At 43.2% G+C, this 21836-nt stretch overlaps 2 protein-coding genes across 7 annotated transcripts in view; one reads left to right on the top strand and one right to left on the bottom strand.

Annotated features, from left to right (window-relative positions):
* Positions 1–21836, top strand: part of jarid2b (jumonji and AT-rich interaction domain containing 2b) — a 267034-nt gene that overhangs the window by 69738 nt on the left and 175460 nt on the right. For 4 of the 6 annotated variants that reach the window (XR_011310858.1, XR_011310857.1, XR_011310855.1 and 1 more), the window contains exons 4-7: positions 4105–4328; positions 9949–10044; positions 13760–13978; positions 17475–17719. Coding sequence is in view for 1 of the 6 variants with exons in the window: in XM_069697211.1 (XP_069553312.1) it covers positions 4105–4328; positions 9949–10044; positions 13760–13978; positions 17475–17719 (784 nt within the window). In the remaining 5 variants the exon portion in view is untranslated. The remainder of the gene's footprint in view (positions 1–4104; positions 4329–9948; positions 10045–13759; positions 13979–17474; positions 17720–21836) is intronic. The other 2 variants (XR_011310860.1, XR_011310859.1) reach the window with 2 other exon arrangements.
* The window catches only part of LOC138620366 (nuclear transport factor 2-like), a 396989-nt gene that overhangs the window by 207836 nt on the left and 167317 nt on the right, over positions 1–21836 (bottom strand). The gene's annotated exons all lie outside the window — the stretch shown is intronic.

The following is a 21836-nucleotide window of genomic DNA, read 5'->3' as shown; positions in this document are numbered from 1 at the left end:
TTGTTAAATAAGTGTTACTATAATTGTTTTTCATGCTGTAATTTCCTGGCACCTTCTTAATAATAATAACACTAATCCTGTTTTGCCCCCGCGAGTACCGTTTTCAAGGAAGAGAGCTGCCTGTCATCTTTTAAATAATTACTTGTTTCTGGAGTTGCAGTCTTTGCAATAGAAGGTGCTTTGGTTTTATTTATCTTTTCGCCCTGCTTTTATATTCTCTGCCAAACCCTGCATTATCACATCATCAGTGAAGCAGATCTGTTTTTATTGCCTTTTTATTAGCCATGTCTCTGCTGTTAGGCCCCCATTAAAAGGGAAAGGAGATGAGAACTGACATTGCATAAAACAATGTACATAAATAGAATTTAGTGCAATTAGTGGAGAATTACCTGTATGTATTTTCAGTAATGGTTAAACTTTGGGAAAGGCCCTGCAGCATATCTCCCATGTTAGTTAATAGGTAACAGATAACAGCAGATCAGCTCATCTAAAGAGGGGACGGTCGACTGTCTAGACAGGATGTAGTAAGCACATCCCTTTATTAGCTCATCTGTCTCTGTCCTTATTCTTCTGCACAGTTGCTCATGCTTTATTTATGTTGTCCCTGTTTTTCTTTCTTTTTTGTGTATGGCATTTATCCCTCCCCTCCCCCTCTCTCTTTAAGATGGAGCAGTAAATCCATCCAGGGTTCAGCTTACCAAAGAGGCCTTCATAGAGAGCTCAATCTCCCCCCTCGCTCACTACTTAGAGAGTGTTCATATAGCACACATTGCATTTATTGGATGGGGAGACAGATTTGGGTGGCTGCACATTTTGAACTGCACAATTGAACATGTGTTCACACATGACTGTGGTCATGTTCTATGTGAAAGCATTGTGGTGCATTAAGAATTTTTATTGATTTAAAATGACTCCATGAATAACAAAGAGTTGGCCCTTCAAGGTCCATTAAGGTCTACAAGCACCCATGTACTCATACGCAACACGCGCACCGACACCTCCTGCTTTGTTGTTTTAAGTCAAATTTTGAGTAGAACAAGGGGTGAAATAGCCCAAAGGAAGAAGGTGAAAGACTAAAGGTTAAGAACATAATGACAGACAAAAAAATGTGTTTGAACATAAAAGAGAGGCCAGCGGACAGTGAGAGAGAGAGAGAGAGAGAGAGAGAGAGAGAGAGAGAGAGAGATAATTAGCAGCATCTCTATTTCAAAGCAACAACACTTCATAATATGTTTACACAGTTCAGTACATGTAGCCACCACAGCGGCCTAATGAGCAATTCCACTGTTGATAATGTAACATCGGTTATAATGCATTGTGGGTGTTCTCCAGACATAATCCTATCTTACTTTATCTCAGTCAGGTGCATCTCGCTCTCTCTCGCACTCTCACTCTCACTCGCGCTCGCGCTCTCACTCTCACTCGCGCTCTCGCTCGCTCGCACACACACACACACACACACACACACACACACACAGCAGCACTAATCGATTGAGGCCACTGTTAATAATATGAAATCAGTTATAATGAGATGCATCAGTTCAAATAGGTGTTTTGTGTATGGGAATTTACAGAATTTTTGTCAACTTTTAATATTTAAATTTTCAAAATAACATTTTATTGAACAGAATACAGAGACTGCTGTTGGAATATGCACATTGTACTTCCTGTGTGTGCTTATGAACAGATAGTTTCTATATGTGTATCGGCAGCCTTCATGTTGAAATGCTAAAATTGATGTAGTGATATGTCTGTGGTTAAAGTTACCAAACAGTGACAGTATTTCTTTACTGCGTGAAACTCCTTCGTTATCTATTTCCTCCCCTTCTTCCTCCTTTATCTTCATCTCACACACTTAAACGTTTACGTCCTTACAGTCACGCAAACCTCTCTGCTTCCAACTTCTGCTCTGCACATCACACTCCCTGCATGCCCTTTGTCCTCGCTCTTCATCACTTCATCTCACTCTCTGGCTTCAGCTTCATCCCTCTCCACACTTCTCTGTCAGTACGCAGTGCACCCTGGTTTATCACACTTTTCGTCTGTAACAAGCCTCGAGTGTATTTAGATTATTTATTGGTTCATTCTCTGCATCTCACTCTATGACTATTTTCTGATCCCTTTCCATCTCCATACGTGTGTCTGTACTTCTATATCCCTAATCTAAACTGGCTGGCAACCAAAACATCTCAGCTTTTTCTTTCTATTTTCTCTTCCATTCTTTGGTTTTACTTAAACTCTTTGACCCCTTGCTCTTTTTCCCCCCCGATATTTTGCAAGTAGATCACAGCCTCGTGTGAAGTGACACCTGTCCCCGTTGTGTTGTTTTGCCTATTGAATAGTCATGTTCCTTGTTGCCTATTGAATATTCATGTTCTTTGTTGTGTAATACCAGGGGACAATGGTACCTCCTGTATGTTTTAACTAAATGTCAAAATAAGGCAGTTTTAGACCACCTTTTATTCAGTCAAATCAGCGACCTCTTCATGCAGCTTTTCTTTGGACACTGAAAATCTTTAATTTGTGAATAAATTTTTTATTCATATCTACCATATCAAAGCTAATTAGATTAGTTTAAATGCAGATCACTTCTGTGCCTCATTGAATTTCAGTTTATTAAAATGCCAAACTGGTTATTTTGTTTACGCAGTGTTTAATGGTAAACAAACTACAAACTAGTGTTCTTACACGTTGCCTCCAAATGTAGCACTTTGGCAACATGCGAGCAATCATCCCTCAATTTCTCACATATTGAGCTTACACCCATGTCAGGGCAGGAAATTGACACGTTTTGACTCTGTGCTGTTCTCTGATTGGAGTGTAATCGGAGCTGTGCACCTTTCAGTGGCTACTCCAAATGCATTGTGGGGGTTCTCCAGACATGATCCTATCTTCCCTTACCTCAGTCCGGTGCGCAGCAAATTGACAAATAATACCAGGATATCACATTGCTTCTATCACTACTCTTCAACATTTATAGCTTAGAGCATGCTCTCTCTCACACACACACACACACACACACACACACACACACACACACACACACACACACACACACACACACACACACACACACACACACACACACACACACACACACACACACACACACACACACACACACAGCAGCAGCACTAATCGATTGAGGCCATTGGCTGGCTTGTGTGCCTCCTGATGGTCTAGGACCTTTATAGTTTGTGTGAGTACATGCATGTGCCGACGTGTTAAGTGCGTGTGAAAGAGAATAGTCCACGCATTTAGGTGTGTGTGTCGTGTATGAAGGTGGCGGTGTGACAAGTGAGTCCATTGCTTTCTCTCAGATATCCACTTCTTTAATATTCTGCACTTAGCCTCGCCTCCACTGACACACACTGTGAAATAAAGAGAGAAAAGAGACAAGCAGAGAGAGAAAAATGAGAGAGACATCTCAAAGGCTTTGCGCACCACCGAGGAAAGCCAGCACAACGTAGAGGCAGAGAAGGGCAATACAATGGTGGAAAGAGAGAGACGTGAAAGAGGAAAAAAAATGAAGGGACAAAAAAAAAAGCTAAGGAGATGAAGAAAGTTTCTCTGTGGTTGTTGTGTCACACGGTTCTCGTGTTTTTGGTTATTACCAGCTGCCACTGACAGCACAGCCTCTGCCTTGTACGCAGCCTTATCTTCCACCAGTGCTCAACAGAAATAAAAGGGGAACTGCAACATGTTCTGTGACTATACACATGTACTTTTCTGTCATTTACTCGTGTAAATACACACTTTTGCAAACACACCCACTGAATGACCATGTCAGCCAGCGAGTGTGTGGGTGTCTGCACATCCATTACTTCACTACAGGACAATAGTTTCAGCAAACCACTCCGCAGTAAGACAATAGCCAAAAGGTCACAGTGGTGGTTTAGGTATGTAAAAGAGCAACATTGTGATTTTAATCAGCTGCAGACTTTGTTGCCTTTTGCTGAGCTGCATAGAGATGAATGAAGTACTAGGTATACAAAATCTGCTGTACCTTTACTGTTAAAACGTCTGTGTGTGAGTACATACGAGTCCTGCAGTATTTATTTCCACGTGAACACAGGGTTCAACTTGTTGTTTTCTCCCACGCAGACCTCGTCTCCAGGCCCAGAGGAAGTTCGCCCAGTCGCAGCCCAACTCCCCCAGCACTACGCCCGTCAAGGTGGCCGACCCGGGCAACCTGAACACTGGCCTGGCCACTGTGCCATCCACGTCCCTCTCATCGCTCTCCTCTTCATCCCTGTCCTCCTCCATTCAGGACCTGTCCAGGCGTAAGCCCAAGACTGAAGACTTCCTCACCTTCCTCTGCCTCAGAGGTAAGACACAGCTGAGTGGAGCAGATGGAGACATAATTACATGCCTACCGACAACCAGCAGCAGAGCGGGAGGGATGTTGTTTTACAAGGAAGCTGCAGATATGTCTTGTTCTAATATTAGCGGGTTTTTTTTAATTTTTTTTTATCCGGGTCCGGGGCGCAGGTCTCTGCTAGAAACAGAACTAGATATTACCTCTGAGGCTGGACATGATGTTGTTACTGTTTGGCTGAATATGCATACATAATCAATTCAACGGCACTTATAGTAAGTTTTGTTAAGTGAGGTTTTGATAACCCTCCAACCACTCATACACACACACACACACACACACACACACACACACACACACACACACACACACACACACACACACACACACACACACACACACACACACACACACACACACACACACACACACACAACCATGCACACATACTGCATCTAACTACATACTTGCCCAAGGCTAAGATTATCTTGCATTTCATCAGCTTATACATCTACATCTCAACAACTGTCGTCTCTTTAACACCCTGCCTGTCACCCTGTACTACTGCAGCTGTTCCTACACAGAGTACTCACACAATCACACACCCTGCACTACAAACACCACACAGGTTCATTGACACACATATGTAGCACCTTCAATGTCAAATGAACTGTAAAAGCCATGGCAGAGCTATTAGCAGCAGACGTAGAAGTGTGTGTGTGTGTGTGTGTGTGTGTGTGTGTGTGTGTGTGTGTGTGTGTGTGTGTGTGTGTGTGTGTGTGTGTGTGTGTGTGTGTGTGTGTGTGTGTGCGTGCGTGCGTGCACGTCTCTCCTTTATCTTACATAGCCGTGAGTTTTTTAACAAATGACAACTATTTTAGGTTAAATTAAGTCATCACGGACCCATATCCACCCAGTGTGCAGTAACTCAAAGTAAGTCAGACCCCTCTCGACACCCTGAACAAGTCCCGTTCTAATTTCCTTCAGAGTTAATGAAGGGCTGATGTTACTTATGATTTATGCTCTGCTGGCCAGGACTGCAAAAGGTTTCTGTCCCCTCTATAGCTTTAAAGTAAGCTTTTATCATGTAGTATTTTATTTATGAAAACGTTCCAGGACCCAAACCTATGAAACCTCTTTCATAGTGTGCACTGTAATTTATACATTCAAGCTTTTGCTGAGATTTTATGATTGATCCACAGAAATGATTGCAAAAATGAACTTCAGTCAGTGAGAAAACCATGAGGGGACACGATACAAAAGGAAAGTTTATGCTGTAGACATCAGGTGTGCTTTCTGAAATTCACTCAAAACTACGTTTTGGCTTAAAAAACTGGTCTGAGTCTCTAATCTACATTGATAATACATTTTATACAACATCTCCTGTGTGGACGCAGACTTTTGTTGCACAATGCCCTCCTATACACTCTCCATTCACATACGTCTCATACCATTCCTTTTGAATATGTAAAAGAAGAGGGAGTGACACATTCAAGGCCCGAATAATAAAAAGTTTAGGACCATTTTCTCAAACAACCTTGGCTGTGACTTCTCTTTGCTATCTTAATTTTATCCTTTGTTGAATATGCCTCTCACCTTTTTTCTTAAACTACCCTCACAACCAGAATGAATTCCTTTGGAAGACAAAATGCCTCGCTTCAGATTAATTTACTGTTATCGTTATTAACCTCTGCCCATCTCACAAAGCAGGCTCAAGACTCACTCAGGAGAGGCATATTTAGATTCCAGTCTGTTGGGAGGTGATGGGAGCTATATGTTGCTATTCTGAGGAGAACACTTCTATTATGGAAAGTCATTTCAACCTTACGGGGCTCATTCAAGAATGTATAATTGGAGGTTGCTAAAACTGACTGAAGCCTTTGGTGTGAGGGGCATTGATTTGCATATATAGGCCAGGTGTTACATAGGCTAATGATATAATGTCCCATATTCTTTGAAGCTGAGATTATTCTCAGCTCTGGGTGCTAAACTAAATCCAATCTTAATATGAGGAGTGTTAGACTAATGAGGTGTAGGTGACTGGTCCTGACTCCGTTTTGCTGCTTGTTGTCTTTATAATTAAGGTTCCAATTTTTTGCTTTGTAAGCTGATGTCTAGTCTGTGTGCAAAGCAGTCTACTGTGCTACTAATGCTAATTTCAGAGCTATAGGATGCTAAACTAACGATTAAATGGTTTTCCACAGGCTTTTCCCTTGTATTTATAGACCCAGTTTAGCTCTGTGTGTGCGTCTTTCGTCCATGCTGTGAGGATGACATTTTCCTTTTCAGGGCTCCTTCTGCTCTGTTTTCCCCTTGGCCTCTCATGTGACCCATATGCAGGGACCCTTACCAAGAGAGGGACATGGGAGAATGTCAGCAGAGCCCTTGAGGTGGTGTCTTGCTAGTGTGTGTGTGTGTGTGTGTGTGTGTGTGTGTGTGTGTGTGTGTGTGTGTGTGTGTGTGTGTGTTCAAGCATGTGTGCAAGTGCAAATCCACGTTAACCACTGATGTCGCCTGTCCTGCTTATCTCCCCGTGTGCCCTCCCATCATTGTGTGTGTGTGTGTGTGTGTGTGTGTGTGTGTGTGTGTGTGTGTGTGTGTGTGTGTGTGTGTGTGTGTGTGTGTGTGTGTGTGTGTGTGTGTGTGTGTGTGTGTGTGTGTGTGTGTGTGTGTGTGCGCGTGCGTCTTGTGTCTATCTGCACACAATCATCATCCAGGTTATATGAGGCGTCGCAGCCTACGAGGACATCTGCGTTAGCCTGGTTAATCTTTTCAAAGGGACTCAAGTCTTTGATATCGTCTGAAGCCCCCAATCCTCTTTAAGATTCTGATACGCGTCTCTGGTGATCTGACCACCGCGCACATTAGGCTCCTTCATATCTGCCACCAAAATGTCTCTTGACAAAATCTCTCGCTATATTATGGAAATTTCAAATACATGTTCTCCCCATTTCTCTTCCTTTTCAATTTGATTTGGGCTCATTTCTGGAGGTTATAATGGGGGCTTTAAGTGACATTGCTACATTGTGATTTCTGCGATTCGTCCCAGGTCGAACGTTCACAGTGTGTTTACACACACCCCCCTCCACCCCCACACATCCACTGCAGTGTTTGCTTATCTTATCCGGTAAACATTACCCATCCACCCTCAAAGGTTTCTTATCCATCACTCATTCTGACAGCTACATAAAAGGATTAAAAACATGAAGGATTTGAGGCGACAAAGTGAGCAACAAAAACAAGGGTTGTGAAAGCAGGATTTTTGTGTCACTCTATTTTGAAATCGCAGCTAACTTTGTCATCATTCTGCATTGTTTATGCACCTTTACATCCAACCCAAGATGGTAATTGACAACAGCATATAGTCTTTTGGGATTGTTTTCCCCCCGCCCCACGATAATGAATTGGCTGGCGGCTGCTGGTCGTGTTGTAGCTGTATCTGAGGAAAAGTTCTTTTTAATCCCTCCACGGGAGAGCGGGCGTGCCTGATTACTGTGATGCAACGTGGGAGTAACCGGACAGAGAAGTAAATTAAAAAAAAAAAACGAAGATTTCTATCTACTGTATAGAAGGATGCACATCGTGTATGCTCACCACCCACACTGTCTAGGGCCCGGCTATATTCTGTATTTATCCTACTGTTCATCTCCTCCTCCTGCAAACACAAACACACACCCTTGCACACGAGCTGGATTGCTCAGTTCTTGCCTGTGTTCTCAGAATGGTGTTTATGTGTGGTCCGGACCTGTAGTTGGGCTGTTTATATCCATGGAGAAAGCCATTTGGGTGGTAGCCAGACAGTCTGCCTCTGGCCCTGTCTGCCTCTGGCCCCATCTGCCTCTGGTAACCTAGGGGGTGTAGTGCTGCCTACAGCAGGGCGGGGGCAGCACTGAGGGCAGCAGGGTGAAAGCTGTGTAACTGTCATCTTAATGTTTCATTTCAAATTGAGAGGCTCACTATTTACCTTACTGGCACGAGGTAAACAGGGTTGATTGTTGTAATGGATGTAAACTACGCTACTCAAGAGTGGTATTGTTTGCTGTTTGACCTTCACTTTAAATTTTTAACAAGCATTCACATTTTAAATATTTAACAAAGAATATTAAGTAGTCTTTACCATCCACTATTTATGTGATGCATTTGTAAAAGAAGTCATTTACAGAAATGTGTTTTCAGCAAGGAACAAACACACTCCACACACACACAGCATACACACTGATATAGATGAGGTAACAGATTAGAGAGTAAATTATCGACTGTCTGCACACACTCCTGGAAATCAGTGTGTCACTCATATCCAGGAGAGTGATTTTATTTTTATTTGTTTTAATGTGTGTTGTGCCAGTGTTCCAGGGTTATGTGGACCACAGCAGTGTTTCCCTCTCTGCCCTCTGGGCTTCCTGCTCTGCCTGCCAGCCCCAGTGTGGTGCCTCTCTCTCTCTCTCTCTCTCTCTCTCTCTCTCTCTCTCTCTCTCTCTCTCTCTCTCTCTCTCTCTCTCTCTCTCTCTCTCTCTCTCTCTCAGGTTCACTGAGGCCAATCCCTCTGCTCTGCTTACATAACCTCCCAGCTCTGACCTAGTGAACCAAAGAACTCAGTCCTAGTGCGAGATTACAAATGTGAAACTAACATACCCTTCTTATATCTGTTTATTTTTATTTTTATTTTTATTTTTTTAAGAATAGACGACCAGTCCTAAGAATTGTGCTGAGGACTTACATCTTTACTTCTAGATTGTTAGATTTGATGCTGTTTGAATGTGTTTTTGTTGTCTGAGAATCTTGCTTAACCAGAAGCACGTTTTCCCTCCTGGGAATTGGATTTCAAGTGCGACAGCTACTCATGTGTCTCTCAAGTGCATTGCTGCTGTGACAACTGAATTTCCCTCAGGGTTAAGGTACTTTTCTCTCCCTCTAATGTATGATTGCTGTTTGATTAAAGCCTGGAAACTGTATGTTTCCTGTATAGCGGAGACTTTCTTTTTGCTAATAACTCTGGAGGAGTTGGAAGTGCAACACTGACTGATTCTGCTTCCTCCAAGAGTACAGCCACTGTTTGTGGGGTTAATGGTTTTGCTGACATAAAGGAATGTAAATTGGAGATGTAATCCCTAATCCTCTCTCTCTGTTTCCCCTCTACGAGATGATGAAAAGTTTGGCAGTGCTCAGCCGTTGTAACTTTTCTTCTCCTCGCCAGAGAACCTACATTTGTCTCCTTTTCTTACCTACCCCTTAAAAACAGTGCTCGTACATCTTGCACACACATGCCGCACTTAGTTCTAAGTCAGCACGTCCACATGTCCCCGTGGCAGCTAAACCTTCCTGATTGACTATTTAAATTGTCCTCATTGTTTCAGTTCCAGTTAAGGGGACAAAAGAAGGGTAGTCAGAGAATGGAGGGTTTATAATTATGTCCCCCCCACCCACCCATGAGCCCTGTTAAAAATGACAATCCTAATAGACTCTTTCAGACCTAATTATGATTTGTCTGCGGCCGGAATGAGGTGGATGAAAAGCTGGTGTAATTGGGGGATTGGACTCAAACCCTGTTGGAGATCTTGGAGAAGGACTGAGCTGTGTGTGCTTTTTTTTTTCACCTTGTATGTGTGCATGTGTATTTGTGTGTTTTCTAGGAGCTGATGGATGTGGGGTGTCAGTGCCAGAGATGGGGGCTGTAAATTTCTGGTACCAGAAGTGTTGTCGTCGCTCCCGTAGTTGGGATGCCAGTGGTCAGTATTGGACCACTAGATCTGTTTGGCAGAATCAGTCTATCTGTCTTTGTGTCTTCTCCCTTCTCCCTCTCCCCAAAAACCTAGACACTCTTGTTTTGAATATACTAAGAGGATACAGTTGACCTTTTGTTACATCTGTTCGTCTGTTGTCTTTGGTCCTTGTCTTAATATCAAACCATCAACCCGACCCTGTCAAAACTGATTAACAGAAGGATATAAGTGGTGTAAAGGTATAGTACCACTCCCTCTTTTGTGTCCATACCCCATAGCAACACTTGTTCCTCTCCATGTCTATACAACCCCATAGAAACACTCACACACACACACACACACACACACACACACACACACACACACACACACACACACACACACACACACACACACACACACACACACACACACACACACACACACACACACACACACATTTCTACCCCAGGTACCCCTGTGGTCTGTTGCCATTGACCTGCTGACCCCTGCTCAGGGCAGTAAATTCCAACCATTTAGCTAATGAAGCGAGTCATTAGCAGCTGATTGGGCCGGTGTGTGTGCCGCATCGGTGTGTTTGTGTGGTCTGAGAGAGAGAAGCGTTTGCTCCGTTGCCAAGATAAATGAGGTGTCTGTTCTGCGTGTTTGCTGGTGTGTGTGTGTGTGTGTGTGTGTGTGTGTGTGTGTGTGTGTGTGTGTGTGTGTGTGTGTGTGTGTGTGTGTGTGTGTGTGTGTGTGTGTGTGTGTGTGTGTGTGTCATTAAAGGCATATGTGTGCAGTTTATTTTGTATGCGTGTGTGCTGCGGTCACCCAAACCCCGATCCATTGGTTAAAAAACAGAACTCTGTACCAAAAAAACTGCCACTGCTATTCTGCATCATGTACAGTATGTGAAGAAACCACAACATGAACACACTGGATACACCCTGTTGTCATGGCTTCTTACTTTAACCAGATAGGGTGTGAGCAAACCGCAGTGAAACAGGCCTCACCATGTGGGTCACTATAGATTAAAGTAAAGATCATATCTTTCTGTGCTGAACAATTACTTTATGCCCTACAGACCTTTAGTAGTTAAAGCGAGCAGGTAAAAACAAAATTTTTCAGAGAATCTGCTGCCTCTACAGATTTGTTTCTCTCCCCAGTTCTCTGAGGAGATAATTAGAAGCTGGCAGAACTGCTGTGTGAAAACTGTGATCCTCGGCACAACAAGATTTATTATTACTGGGCTTTATTTTTTGGTCCTGGGAAAAGCTTTGATGTGAGTGTGATATTTAAACGTTAAAGTTTTCACAGTAAATGTCATGTGACGTGGTAACTACTGGTCTCCTGACTGGCCAATAATTGTCACATTAATTTACATCTTTAAGTGCACTATATTCAAAGTTGCACTATGAGCTTTGACACAGAAAGTTAGAATAACGATGTTAACAATCATGTTATGTTATGTTCTAATCACAAAAGAAAAAAAATCAATGTCATTTTAAGAAGTTGATTTATGGTAATTTGGTGGACAGGAAGGGACAGAGATTTTCTTGCTTTCACGCTACAGTGTTCTTTTCAGGATCTTCACTTAAAGATGCTCTTCTCTTATTTTTTCTGCAGTGCAGACTATAAAATCCCAAACTTCAGCAAAACCTTTGGTCCAATTAGACTTATTGTGAGTTACTTCTGCATTTTTGCTGCTAATTTCTGACTCGTTCTGAAATGTATACAATGCTGTATGTCCCTTTTGTAAGTTCTCATACTTGTGTTGTTTCTTAATTAGCAGAATAATGTATTGAATGTGTGAAATCTAAGATAGGTATTCGGCACGCTCCAAAAACAGCTACGCTAATTAAATTATTTGCTTGGCTAATTCTTAAGTCACTTTGTGTAATTGTGAGCATTCTGTAAAGTTTAATATAGGCTAGTTGAATTCAGCCTATTTTTCAGAGGCTTAACATTATTTTTAATTGCCGTATAATCACGCATTACTTTCCATTAATGCCCTTTAAACGGTGAAGCCCCTAAAAGGGTAATAAAAAAAAGCACAGTAGCTGCTCATGCTATGCAATCGATTCAGTCATAAGGGACCCACAACTTTCATAAAATCTGCAGTTTCCTGCTCACAGCTAGATTTAATGAAAGCTCTGAGTGTTGCATAACCACACATTGTAGGTAACTAGAAATCAACAATCACAGACCGACTCTTATAAAATGACAAAGCCTAAGTGTAGCAATTGAAATTTATTTATTAAATTTGTCAACTGTGTCTACCTTTTCTCATCACTAATGACATGCATCCCATAGAGATATATCTATATTTATACAAAAACAGTCAATATATATGTTTTCTGTTTCTGTCCAACTATATGCGGCACTACTGTTGCACTCCACAAGTCTGCCGTAGTTGAATTCTGTATAACTGAACCAGCTGTTTGCACACTGATTTACGAGTACAACATTATGACATTCAATAACACAGTTTTGGGCTTTATGACCTTTTGTGTGAGAGTGTGTGTGTGTGTATGTCTGCCTTCAGCTAACTAAGGTAACGTTATAGGCTATCCACTGCCAAATACCATTCACCTCCTTCAAGCACGTATTGAGCTAGATTTCTCAGCGATGACAATGAAAGTGATTGAGTGTGACAGAAAAAGGAAACGGGACAGAACGTCGGTTTTCTTCTCCAATAGGGGGAGAGATTGACAGTAATCCTGTTTGGAAGAGTGAAAGCGACCGATTTGGGATTAGCTCAGCAGCAAGAGAGCATGACTCTTTGGTTTCTAAAGTAACTCTTCTACAGAGTTAGGTATTTGAGCGCATGTACATAATATATACATATGTCTCAATAAAACTGTCAACATCAAGAGCCTCGGTGAAGAGACAGCTTGTTGCGCACTCTGAGTGCCCTGGCTTCAGTTTTAGCAATCAAGAAAATGTTGCAAGTCATCTACCTCCCTTTCCCTCTTTACTGAACATGATATGTTTGTCAGAACCACCACAACGACTACAGATGTCTCACGGTGGCATTTCCAAAGCGTTACAAATTAAAAAAAATGTACAGGACAAGCATCAGCAATGGAGGTCAACAAGGTGAATAACAAGGTCAATTGACAGATAATTCTATAACTACAGCTTATCAATATGAGATCTAAGAATCAATTCAGAAAATGTTAAGGGTTTAGCGCGATTCAGACACAATGAAAATGCTGTTCAAGTAAAACTGTCATCTTTCTAACATTGTGCTCTGCGTGTCCTTGATTATATTTGTGCATTTAACTGCGAGTGAGTGTAACAAAGGCGCTGCCGTGTGCAGAACAGTTTACAAAGCATCAATAGGCCACCAGCTGGGATAATAACAGATGAAAAAACAGCCGCACAATCACCACTATTCTTAAACCCCTGAGCAGCTTCTTTTTTTACATTAATATTTCCCCACTTATATACTGATGTTGACACATTTGTAACATCAGAAAAAAGAAAAACATATGTTTTTCCATGCATTGACAGCTGGGGTCCTCAAAAACATGTTTTGTGTTCAAATAGCACAGCCTCTTGGTGATACACTAACTTACAGTAAAGTGTTTTTAGTGCCTTTTCCTTATTTCAAATTTTAATTTATTTTTAACGTTTTTTTTTCTCTCCCTCCTCATTTGGCCTTTTTTTTTTTTTTTTTTTATTCTTCTTCCTCTCTCTGTCCCTTTCTCCTCTTTTTCCTCCACCTCTCTGCACTCAGGTTCATCTGCCTTGCCCAGTAATATGGCCTATTTCGGAAGCTCCCAGGAGGAGGAGGACCTGGAGGAGGACGACGAAGAGGAGGAGGACGAGGTGAGGAACGGAAGTGGTATCCACTCTCACGGCGCGGGAAGCAGCAGCCAAGCCTCGGCCTCTTCGTCCTGCCACTCGACACCCCGCAAGGGCAAGCTCCCCGCCAGGCAGCCACTCAACGGGCACGGTAAGGACGGGACTCGAGCCTGGAACAAAGCACACCGTATTATTCACGTCTCCTGCCCTCTCACACCACAAAGATCCTGATGAGAGGAGTCAAGGAGAGGGAAAAAAAATAAAAAATAAATAAAAGAGGTGCGGGAGTGCTGTGAGAGGACACTGAGGGAAGAGGAGGCAAAGATAGGGCACTCTGACGAAGAGGGATGACTAAAGAGAGAGCCGAGCAGAGTGAAGGATGATCTTCAGTGGAATAACTGGAGAGAAATGGAAAGATTGATTTTGGAAAAAAGATTCAGAGTGCAGACAGCACACAGTGAGTCATGGGACAAAAGACAGATTTGTTGTTCGTGTCTATGTGTGTGTTTGTGTGCGTGTATCTCTTGTGTGTGTGCACGTGAGCGATTTCCTAAGTTTGCACTCTTGTTTTTCCACTGAAGAGAAAAGGGGCAAGTCACATGGGATAGCAGAGCAGTGCATCAACTCTTTCCACCCCAATTAACACTTAGCTTACTAAGCCCTAACAAGGTGTTTATGCACACACTGCAACAGCTGGCCGGGGCCCTCAACACACACACACACACACACACGCACACGCACACGCACACGCAACACACTTCCAGCATATGTACATCCCTTGGGGCTCATAGACATTCGGATGAATACACTTACACAGTTGCGCACATTTAGGAGACTGCCTGAAAACAAAAATTTATTTTATCAAGTGATCTTTTATTTTCTATTTTCCAGAAGAGGTCATGCCTTGAGAAAACCACTTAAACAAATAATCTGTCTGCACAAGCAAATATGTTTTCGCTCAGAAATGAGATTTTCAGTCCTTAGTCATGGATACAAATGAATAAGATGTAGACTTCTTTGCAGTGTTTAAGATATGATAAACGGCAAATGTTACCCTTTTTGTTCACAGCAGCACATCGTGTGTTTGTTATATTCATCTTGTACTTTTTTTCTACAAAGCATTAGAGGACCAATTTGAACCTGGAGGCTCTTCCTCCCTGGCAGACTTTGGAGATATACAATCATTCCAGCCAATGAAACAAGGGTTGGATTTCATAGTTCCTCCTTTCTGCCCTCCCTGACTCTCATTCCCTCCTTGGTCTGTAGAATCGCCGCCGGAAAGGTTTAAAAGTTGAACGCTTTGCTCAGCCCCCCCCCCCCACACACACACACACACACACACACACACACACACACACACACACACACACACACACACACACACACACACACACACCCTAGTTCATCCACTCAAGTGGAATGTGGAGAATGGAGAGACAGCAGAGAGACTGGTGCGATTAAGAGAGAAAGAGGGAGGAGAGGTGCACAGATTTGCTTACATTGAACCCTTGGAGAATTGTGCACTGCCTTGGTATGGATCCTACCTACGACACACACCTGGATTCAAACACTTTTTCTCTCATCCTTTCAGGAACATCTGTAGCTGCAGCTTGAAACATAAACTGTACATATCTGTGTAAGGAGCACGAACCAGTAGGATAGCGAAACCTGTTTGAACAAATCCAGGCCTGTTGTGTGTATGAGGACAGATTATTCTCCTTTCTTATCTCACATGCAAACACTGTCTGCAAAGCAGTTTAGGGCCTTCACTGTGAAATGCTAAATAAATAGATAAGGGGGAAATAGGCAGATGTACTTTTGTGAGGGACAATAGAGACGCGGGGGTTAAGGACACCAAGACAGACATTTGTGTACACATGTAGGTGTGCGCACACAGTCAAGACTGGGTCATTGCTCCACCGATCGACGGTGTTTAAGCTGTGTTGGATATCAGGCACACACACATGGAGAAAAAAGCACGCTCACACCTTGGTACATTTTGCGGTATTAAGATTGGTGTCAAACGTGACACTTTAATATGCAGCTTGGGCCACTCTCCAGCAGGAGAACAGTTATATGGGCTCATGGGGAGGAGGGAGGGAAAGAGGGGAGGAGGGAGCGGGCGGGTGGGCAGCTGAGAAAAAGGAGAAATGGAATTAGTGAAAGAGAGAGAAACATTTTTATTCTGGGAGGTAAAGAGAGACTGGAAAGGCCCTACATTGTAGGCCATTCATCAGCGCTCCATCGCTCTACTTCTCTCTCTCTCTGCCATATGCCATGTTGACATAGCTAAATTAAACAGCTTTTATTGGGCTCAGTTTCTTGCTTAGCTCACTTCTCAAAATGTCAGAAATTCTCTAATTTTTCATTGAGCCACGGGCCCCAGAGACCTGCAGACGCTCACTTGTGGTGTTTATGAGTGGACACACACTCACTGTCTAAAAAACACACACACACACACACACACACACACACACACACACACACACACACACACACACACACACACACACACACACACACACACACACACACACACACGCGCGCGCGCACACATAACTGCAGACAGTAACATGCTTTCTTGCTTAAAATTGCACAGATCATCTAATGATGCATGCCTTGCATTTCAGAGTATACATGTGTAGGTTGAGGATTGCATGCGAGTGTTTTTGCTGTAGGGGATTTTAGGACTCGGTGAAACTTTAAATTCAGCCTCATAAAAGCTGAAGAGAGCTGGACTCTCTTAGCATCATCTTGAGGGGTTGATGCAGTCGAAGTCCATTTTGAACAGGTTCATTGACATGCAGTATAAATACGTTTTCATGTACACCGTAAATCATGCATATTTCACTGATTGGAGGCTGTATGTTTGCCAAAAGCTGTCACTCCAATGTTTGTGCGGGCTTTTCCACTTGGTCGTTGTGGTTTGGCCCTGATGGGCTCTGACCCTTTCTGCTTATTATTAACGCATAGTATGTCCTATAGATATGAAGTCCCCACTTTTGAAACTTCTCTCAGTTTGTTTTCTGTACAGGAGCTTAATATTTTATCTCATTTTAATGGTTGGCCGCTCTAGAAATTTCTCCGAGGCTGTAGAGCTTGAAAAATATAAAATATAAAATGTGTACATATCCTGTATATTCCTACATCTGTAACGTTAAACGTGCAACACTTTACTGTGGAGTCTGTCCTGTTGCTGCACACTCAGCTGAGGTCTTAAGTCAGCCACAGATCTCTTCATTAGGAAGTTTTCCTCTCCTTTTACACCTCCATACGAACTATATGAAAACATTCATGTTTTATTTTGTGGGAGGCAGAACCAGTTAGCTTTGTAATCACTGGTAAAAAAAAACCCTGTACATTATGGCTACCTCATTTCTCTCCCTTAAAAAGTAGTGTATGGAATAACTACAAATATTTTGCAGCAATTTTCCACTGAAAGCATTTACTAAAAATACATTTCAGCTTGTTCCAAATCTTGCTGCCACATACAGCTGGTGTAAGTGTGTGCCTGTGTGTGAATAGCCACTTCAAGCAAATGAGAAGTCTGTCCTTAGCTTGTGTCTATTACGATCCACTCCCATATCAATTAAGAATCACAAAAGCAGCACACCTGATCCTGCGTTTCTCTCTTCATTCCCTTCCAGTGTTTCACAGCCACAGTAAAGCAGGGACCAGGGAGAGTCCGAGGCCCAAGGCGGGGACTCACGGCAGGGATGCGCCTGCTCCACCGCTGCCACCCCCTCCGCCTCCGCCCCCACCCCTCCTGAGGGAGCGCAGTGAGCGGGCGGAGGCCCGCGAGCACGCAAGGGAGCAGCAGGCTCTGGCCAGCAGTCGAAGCTCAGCCAACGGGTTGCCACCGAGGAGAGCTGCTGAGGAGCTGCGCAAGCAGGTACTGTGTGGGCAGAAATACCCATCATTGAACTTTCAATTAGATGGCAGAGCCACGACATGTTAAATATCACCCAGAAGTATCACACAGACGGGGAAACCTGCTGCTATAGGGACATTTGTAGGGCGGGTTGATGGTTGGAATCGGCTCTGTTATAACTGGAGATACCATGGAATATTTGGTTTAACAAGCTTGAGGGTGCTGAATGTTCTTAGTGGTTGTTAGGCCACTTGAAATTCTCGCCTCTTTTGAGTCTTCTTGTCATTTACCCATCAGCCATGTCCTCATTTTTATCTTTCTCTCTGTGGTTTCTTCTAAATACTCCTGTGACTTTCTTGTCCCTCTCCTATACTTTGTTTTTATTGCCGAGTTCCTCCTTTGACCACACTTTTCCTGTTCCTCTCCTCTCCTCTCCTCTCCTCTCCTCTCCTCTCCTCCTCCTTCTCTTTTCTCCTTCTCCTCAATCCATTGTGTCTGGGAGAATAATGATTGTGTTTTGGCCTGCCCAACTGCAGCTATATTTAGTAGTGCTGGCTAGGGGCTGTGAAATCCTGCCTCCCTCTCCATGGCACTTAGTAGGTTTCAAGGAACCCCACAAAGTGAAAGGGAAAAGCAGGAAGAGAAGGGCTGAAGATGGCCTAAGTTAGAAAACTGGCATTCTTCTGATCCCATTAGCTAATTAATGGCTGAGGCTCCACATCACATCCTCATCTCTCCTATGTTTGCTCCCTTTTCTTTCTCTTTCTTCTTCTCTTCCACTTCCTCCCACTTCCTCCCCTACAGTTTCCTTCCTGTTAAACCTCTCCCCTGTTGGTGGTGGTGTTGTTGTTGTTCTGCGGCACTGCTGCTGCTGCTGCTGCAGACTGGACGTGTGCTTCAGGTTTTTAAAGTGGCTGGAATTGTCCAGTAAAACCAACAATGAATCTCAATGAGTGCGACCGCCTGCCAAGGCAAACTTCAGCCTCACTTACCCAGGAGTCTTTGTTCTACAGCTCTTCCTCTACTCCCTCGCTCTCCCGAGTTTTCAATTCACACACTGTTGGCAACCTTCGTGATCCTTGAGACTCCTCTTACACGGTGTGTTTTGTTTTTCATTCAACTTCTCTCTCTCTATACATATCTGGCTCTTGCAGTCCCTTTCACTCATTTTCTCTTCATGCTCCATTCTCTTGCTCTCTATCTCTCTCCTCTCTCTGCTCCTGTGTCAAACAGACGGATCTTGCCCTTGACAACATGGCTCCAATCATTTGGAAGGATTAGTGCTTTTTTTTTTTTCTTTCTTCTTTCTCTGCTCTCCCTCCAATTAGCATGAACAGTATGTGTGTTAACCATGTGTGTTCAACACACACACACACACATACACACACACACACACACACACACACACACACACACATTTATATACACGACCAACTGTGAAAATACAGGCTAAGCCATATAAAAGGTTAAGTGATTATGTAGCCGTAAAATGAACTACGGGTTGTGTGTGTAAAACCGAAGGGTAAAGGCATTATCATAATTCAATTCACTGTGATTCAGTTCTCCTTAATTTAATAACAACTTGTTTCAACAAAACACAGCCACCGTAAAAAGGACCTTTTCTAAAACAATATGATTCTATCCATTTTAATTAAATAACAAAAGCGGGGATGTCAGCAGCAGCGAGGGCAGGTGGGATGTGCAGGGCCGGACGTTTAGCCGACTCGGCATCGTTTAAAAAAAGACTCTTGTTTAGCTGTTTGTCCTCCGGCGTCCTCTATTAACCTCCCTTATGCTGCTATGTATGAAATTAGACTAGATGACAAACCAACAAAAATCAAATGCTCATTTAAGATCACATAATGTACCACGCTTTATTTGCCCCTTTTTTGAACTTCCGTACGTAGATGTGTTCCTTTTAGTTTATAAACCAGGTTCTGGAGTGTGTGTTTTATTAGTGCCTGGCTGTCATGACCTTTCTGCTGCTTAAAAATCAGCCTGCCCAGGGCTGGATTGCGCTGCACCCTAATAAGACAGCAGAGAGGGAAGAAGGCTTAAGTCGGATTTATGCCTCACTGTTGAGGCGTTCTCGGCGGTCTACACCATAGGAATTAATTTATAGTTCAGTATATTTAACCCGTTGATTGTCATTGGAACGCTATCATGTGGCATGTGCTTATCATACTCATCTTAAACCCAGACTTATAATAGTAACAGTCATGGTGAGAAGGTTTGCACTGTAAATGGTTTCATTAGTCCCCCCCAAAAAAAACGTCAAAGTTGCTTCAAATTGTCTCCACTTTTAAAAGCTTCATGAGCATCAGCAACAACATAAGATCTAATCAGTCACCTGTTCTTGCGGTCACTGCTTTGTATCTGTATCGTCTGAATGTGAATTTACATTTTTGAGAGAGGCATAGAGATGCTGCCAATACTTGTCACATCCTGACAAAGAAGTGTAGTTGTGACTATAAAGCTGCATCTCGGTCTCCCTTGTTTTGTCAGTCAAGATTTGCAAGGGTTAAACTTTCTCCTGTCTTATTCTATCCTCTGGCTGGCCTCCTCTCACAGTCTCTCCCGCTTCCCCCCCCCCTTCCTCTTCTCTGGCTCCTGCAGATGTTGTGTGTTAAAAATCTTCCTGCCAGGCCTCAGCTGGGCTATAGCAACACATGATGTCATCTAGACCCACCTCCCTTCTCCCTCCCTCCTCTTCCCTCCCCTGCTCACATGCGACCAAAATCCACTCCAGAACAATCTCCGGCTGCCCGCCTGTGTGCGTCTGCATCTTCTTTTTTTTTTTTTTTTTTTTTTTTTTTACCTTTTTGGCTTCATTGTCTCTTGTTCTGTTCATCATCCTTTTCATTTCTTTTCAGATTCTCTCCACCGGTGGAGATTAGCAGCAGTGAACTTCCACATCTGTTTACAAATCCTTTTCTTTCTTTCTTTCTTTCTTTCTTTCTTTCTTTCTCTCTTTCTACTTTGCACTTTTTTTCCTTCCTTTCTTTTAAGCTGCCTTCACCCACACTTTCATTTCTTTCTTTCTTTCTTTCTCTCTTTCTACTTTGCACTTTTTTTCCTACCTTTCTTTTAAGCTGCCTTCACCCACACCTGCATCTTCGTCTACCTCTTCTCTTCTCTTCTCTTCTCTTCTCTTCTCATCATCACCTCTCTTGCCATCATCCTTTTCCACAAGACCATATAACTACAGAGGGAAAAGTGAGGGGGACATGAACCCCCTGAAGAGAATCGGTCCGCTGGGCCCTCTTGTGGCAGGAAGTGGTCATGACATATTTGTCTTTTGGAGTCGCTTTGTCAGCAAACTGTTTGGACAAAAACAGCAGATATCTGACAACTACAGCTTTAACAGTTCCTTTTCAGTGTCAGGTTTACACTAAATATACTGAAACATTTGACTTTGTAATAATTTGACTAATTAAACAATAAAAAATAAGGCCGTTTGAACTTTGTGAGATTACTTGTCAGATTGGTTATGAATTCTTTATGCTATGTGGCCTTCCTTTATCCACTCATATCACTGCTGCGTTCTGTATCTCTCATCCCTCTCCTCTCCTGCCCCTTCTGTCCTCCCTCTTTCCTTGTCACCCTGTGTTTTTTTCCATTGTGAGGAAGAGTGTGCGTGTGTGTCCGGACGTGAGTGTGTGTGTGTGTGTGTGTGTGTGGGGGGGGGGGGGGGTGATTGACGGAGGCAGGGTTAGGTTTCAGTCCCCCCTTATCTTTTAATGGCCTGGTCTTTGTGTCGGCCCCCTGCCACCTGAGACAAACACAATACAATACATGCGCATGCACGCCGCGCCTGCTCACAAACACACACACACACACACACACACACACACACACACACACACACACACACACACACACACACACACACACACACACACACACACACACACACACAAGTGTGACACAAGAGCCCTTCAAAGGCAAACCTGTCAATGGGCCGGCTGTCACCTCCCTCCTGTGGCGCCCTGGCTGTGATTGATAACTCCATCTTTCCGTCCTCCCTCCCTTCTCGGCTCTGTGGTTCACTTCCAGCTAGTCTAAACAGAAAGACTCAGACACAGCAGAGAGATGGCCATAAAACATAGATGTATTCTTTCATGTTCTCTGACATGTA

Source organism: Brachyistius frenatus, unplaced genomic scaffold (genome assembly GCF_029030835.1).
Source record: "Brachyistius frenatus isolate BFR_SWC_R1_liver_20210118 unplaced genomic scaffold, ASM2903083v1 Contig_2, whole genome shotgun sequence".
NCBI lineage: Eukaryota > Metazoa > Chordata > Actinopteri > Embiotocidae > Brachyistius > Brachyistius frenatus.
The sequence above is the reverse complement of the archived record's forward strand: the minus strand, read 5'-3'. Positions and strand labels throughout refer to the sequence as shown.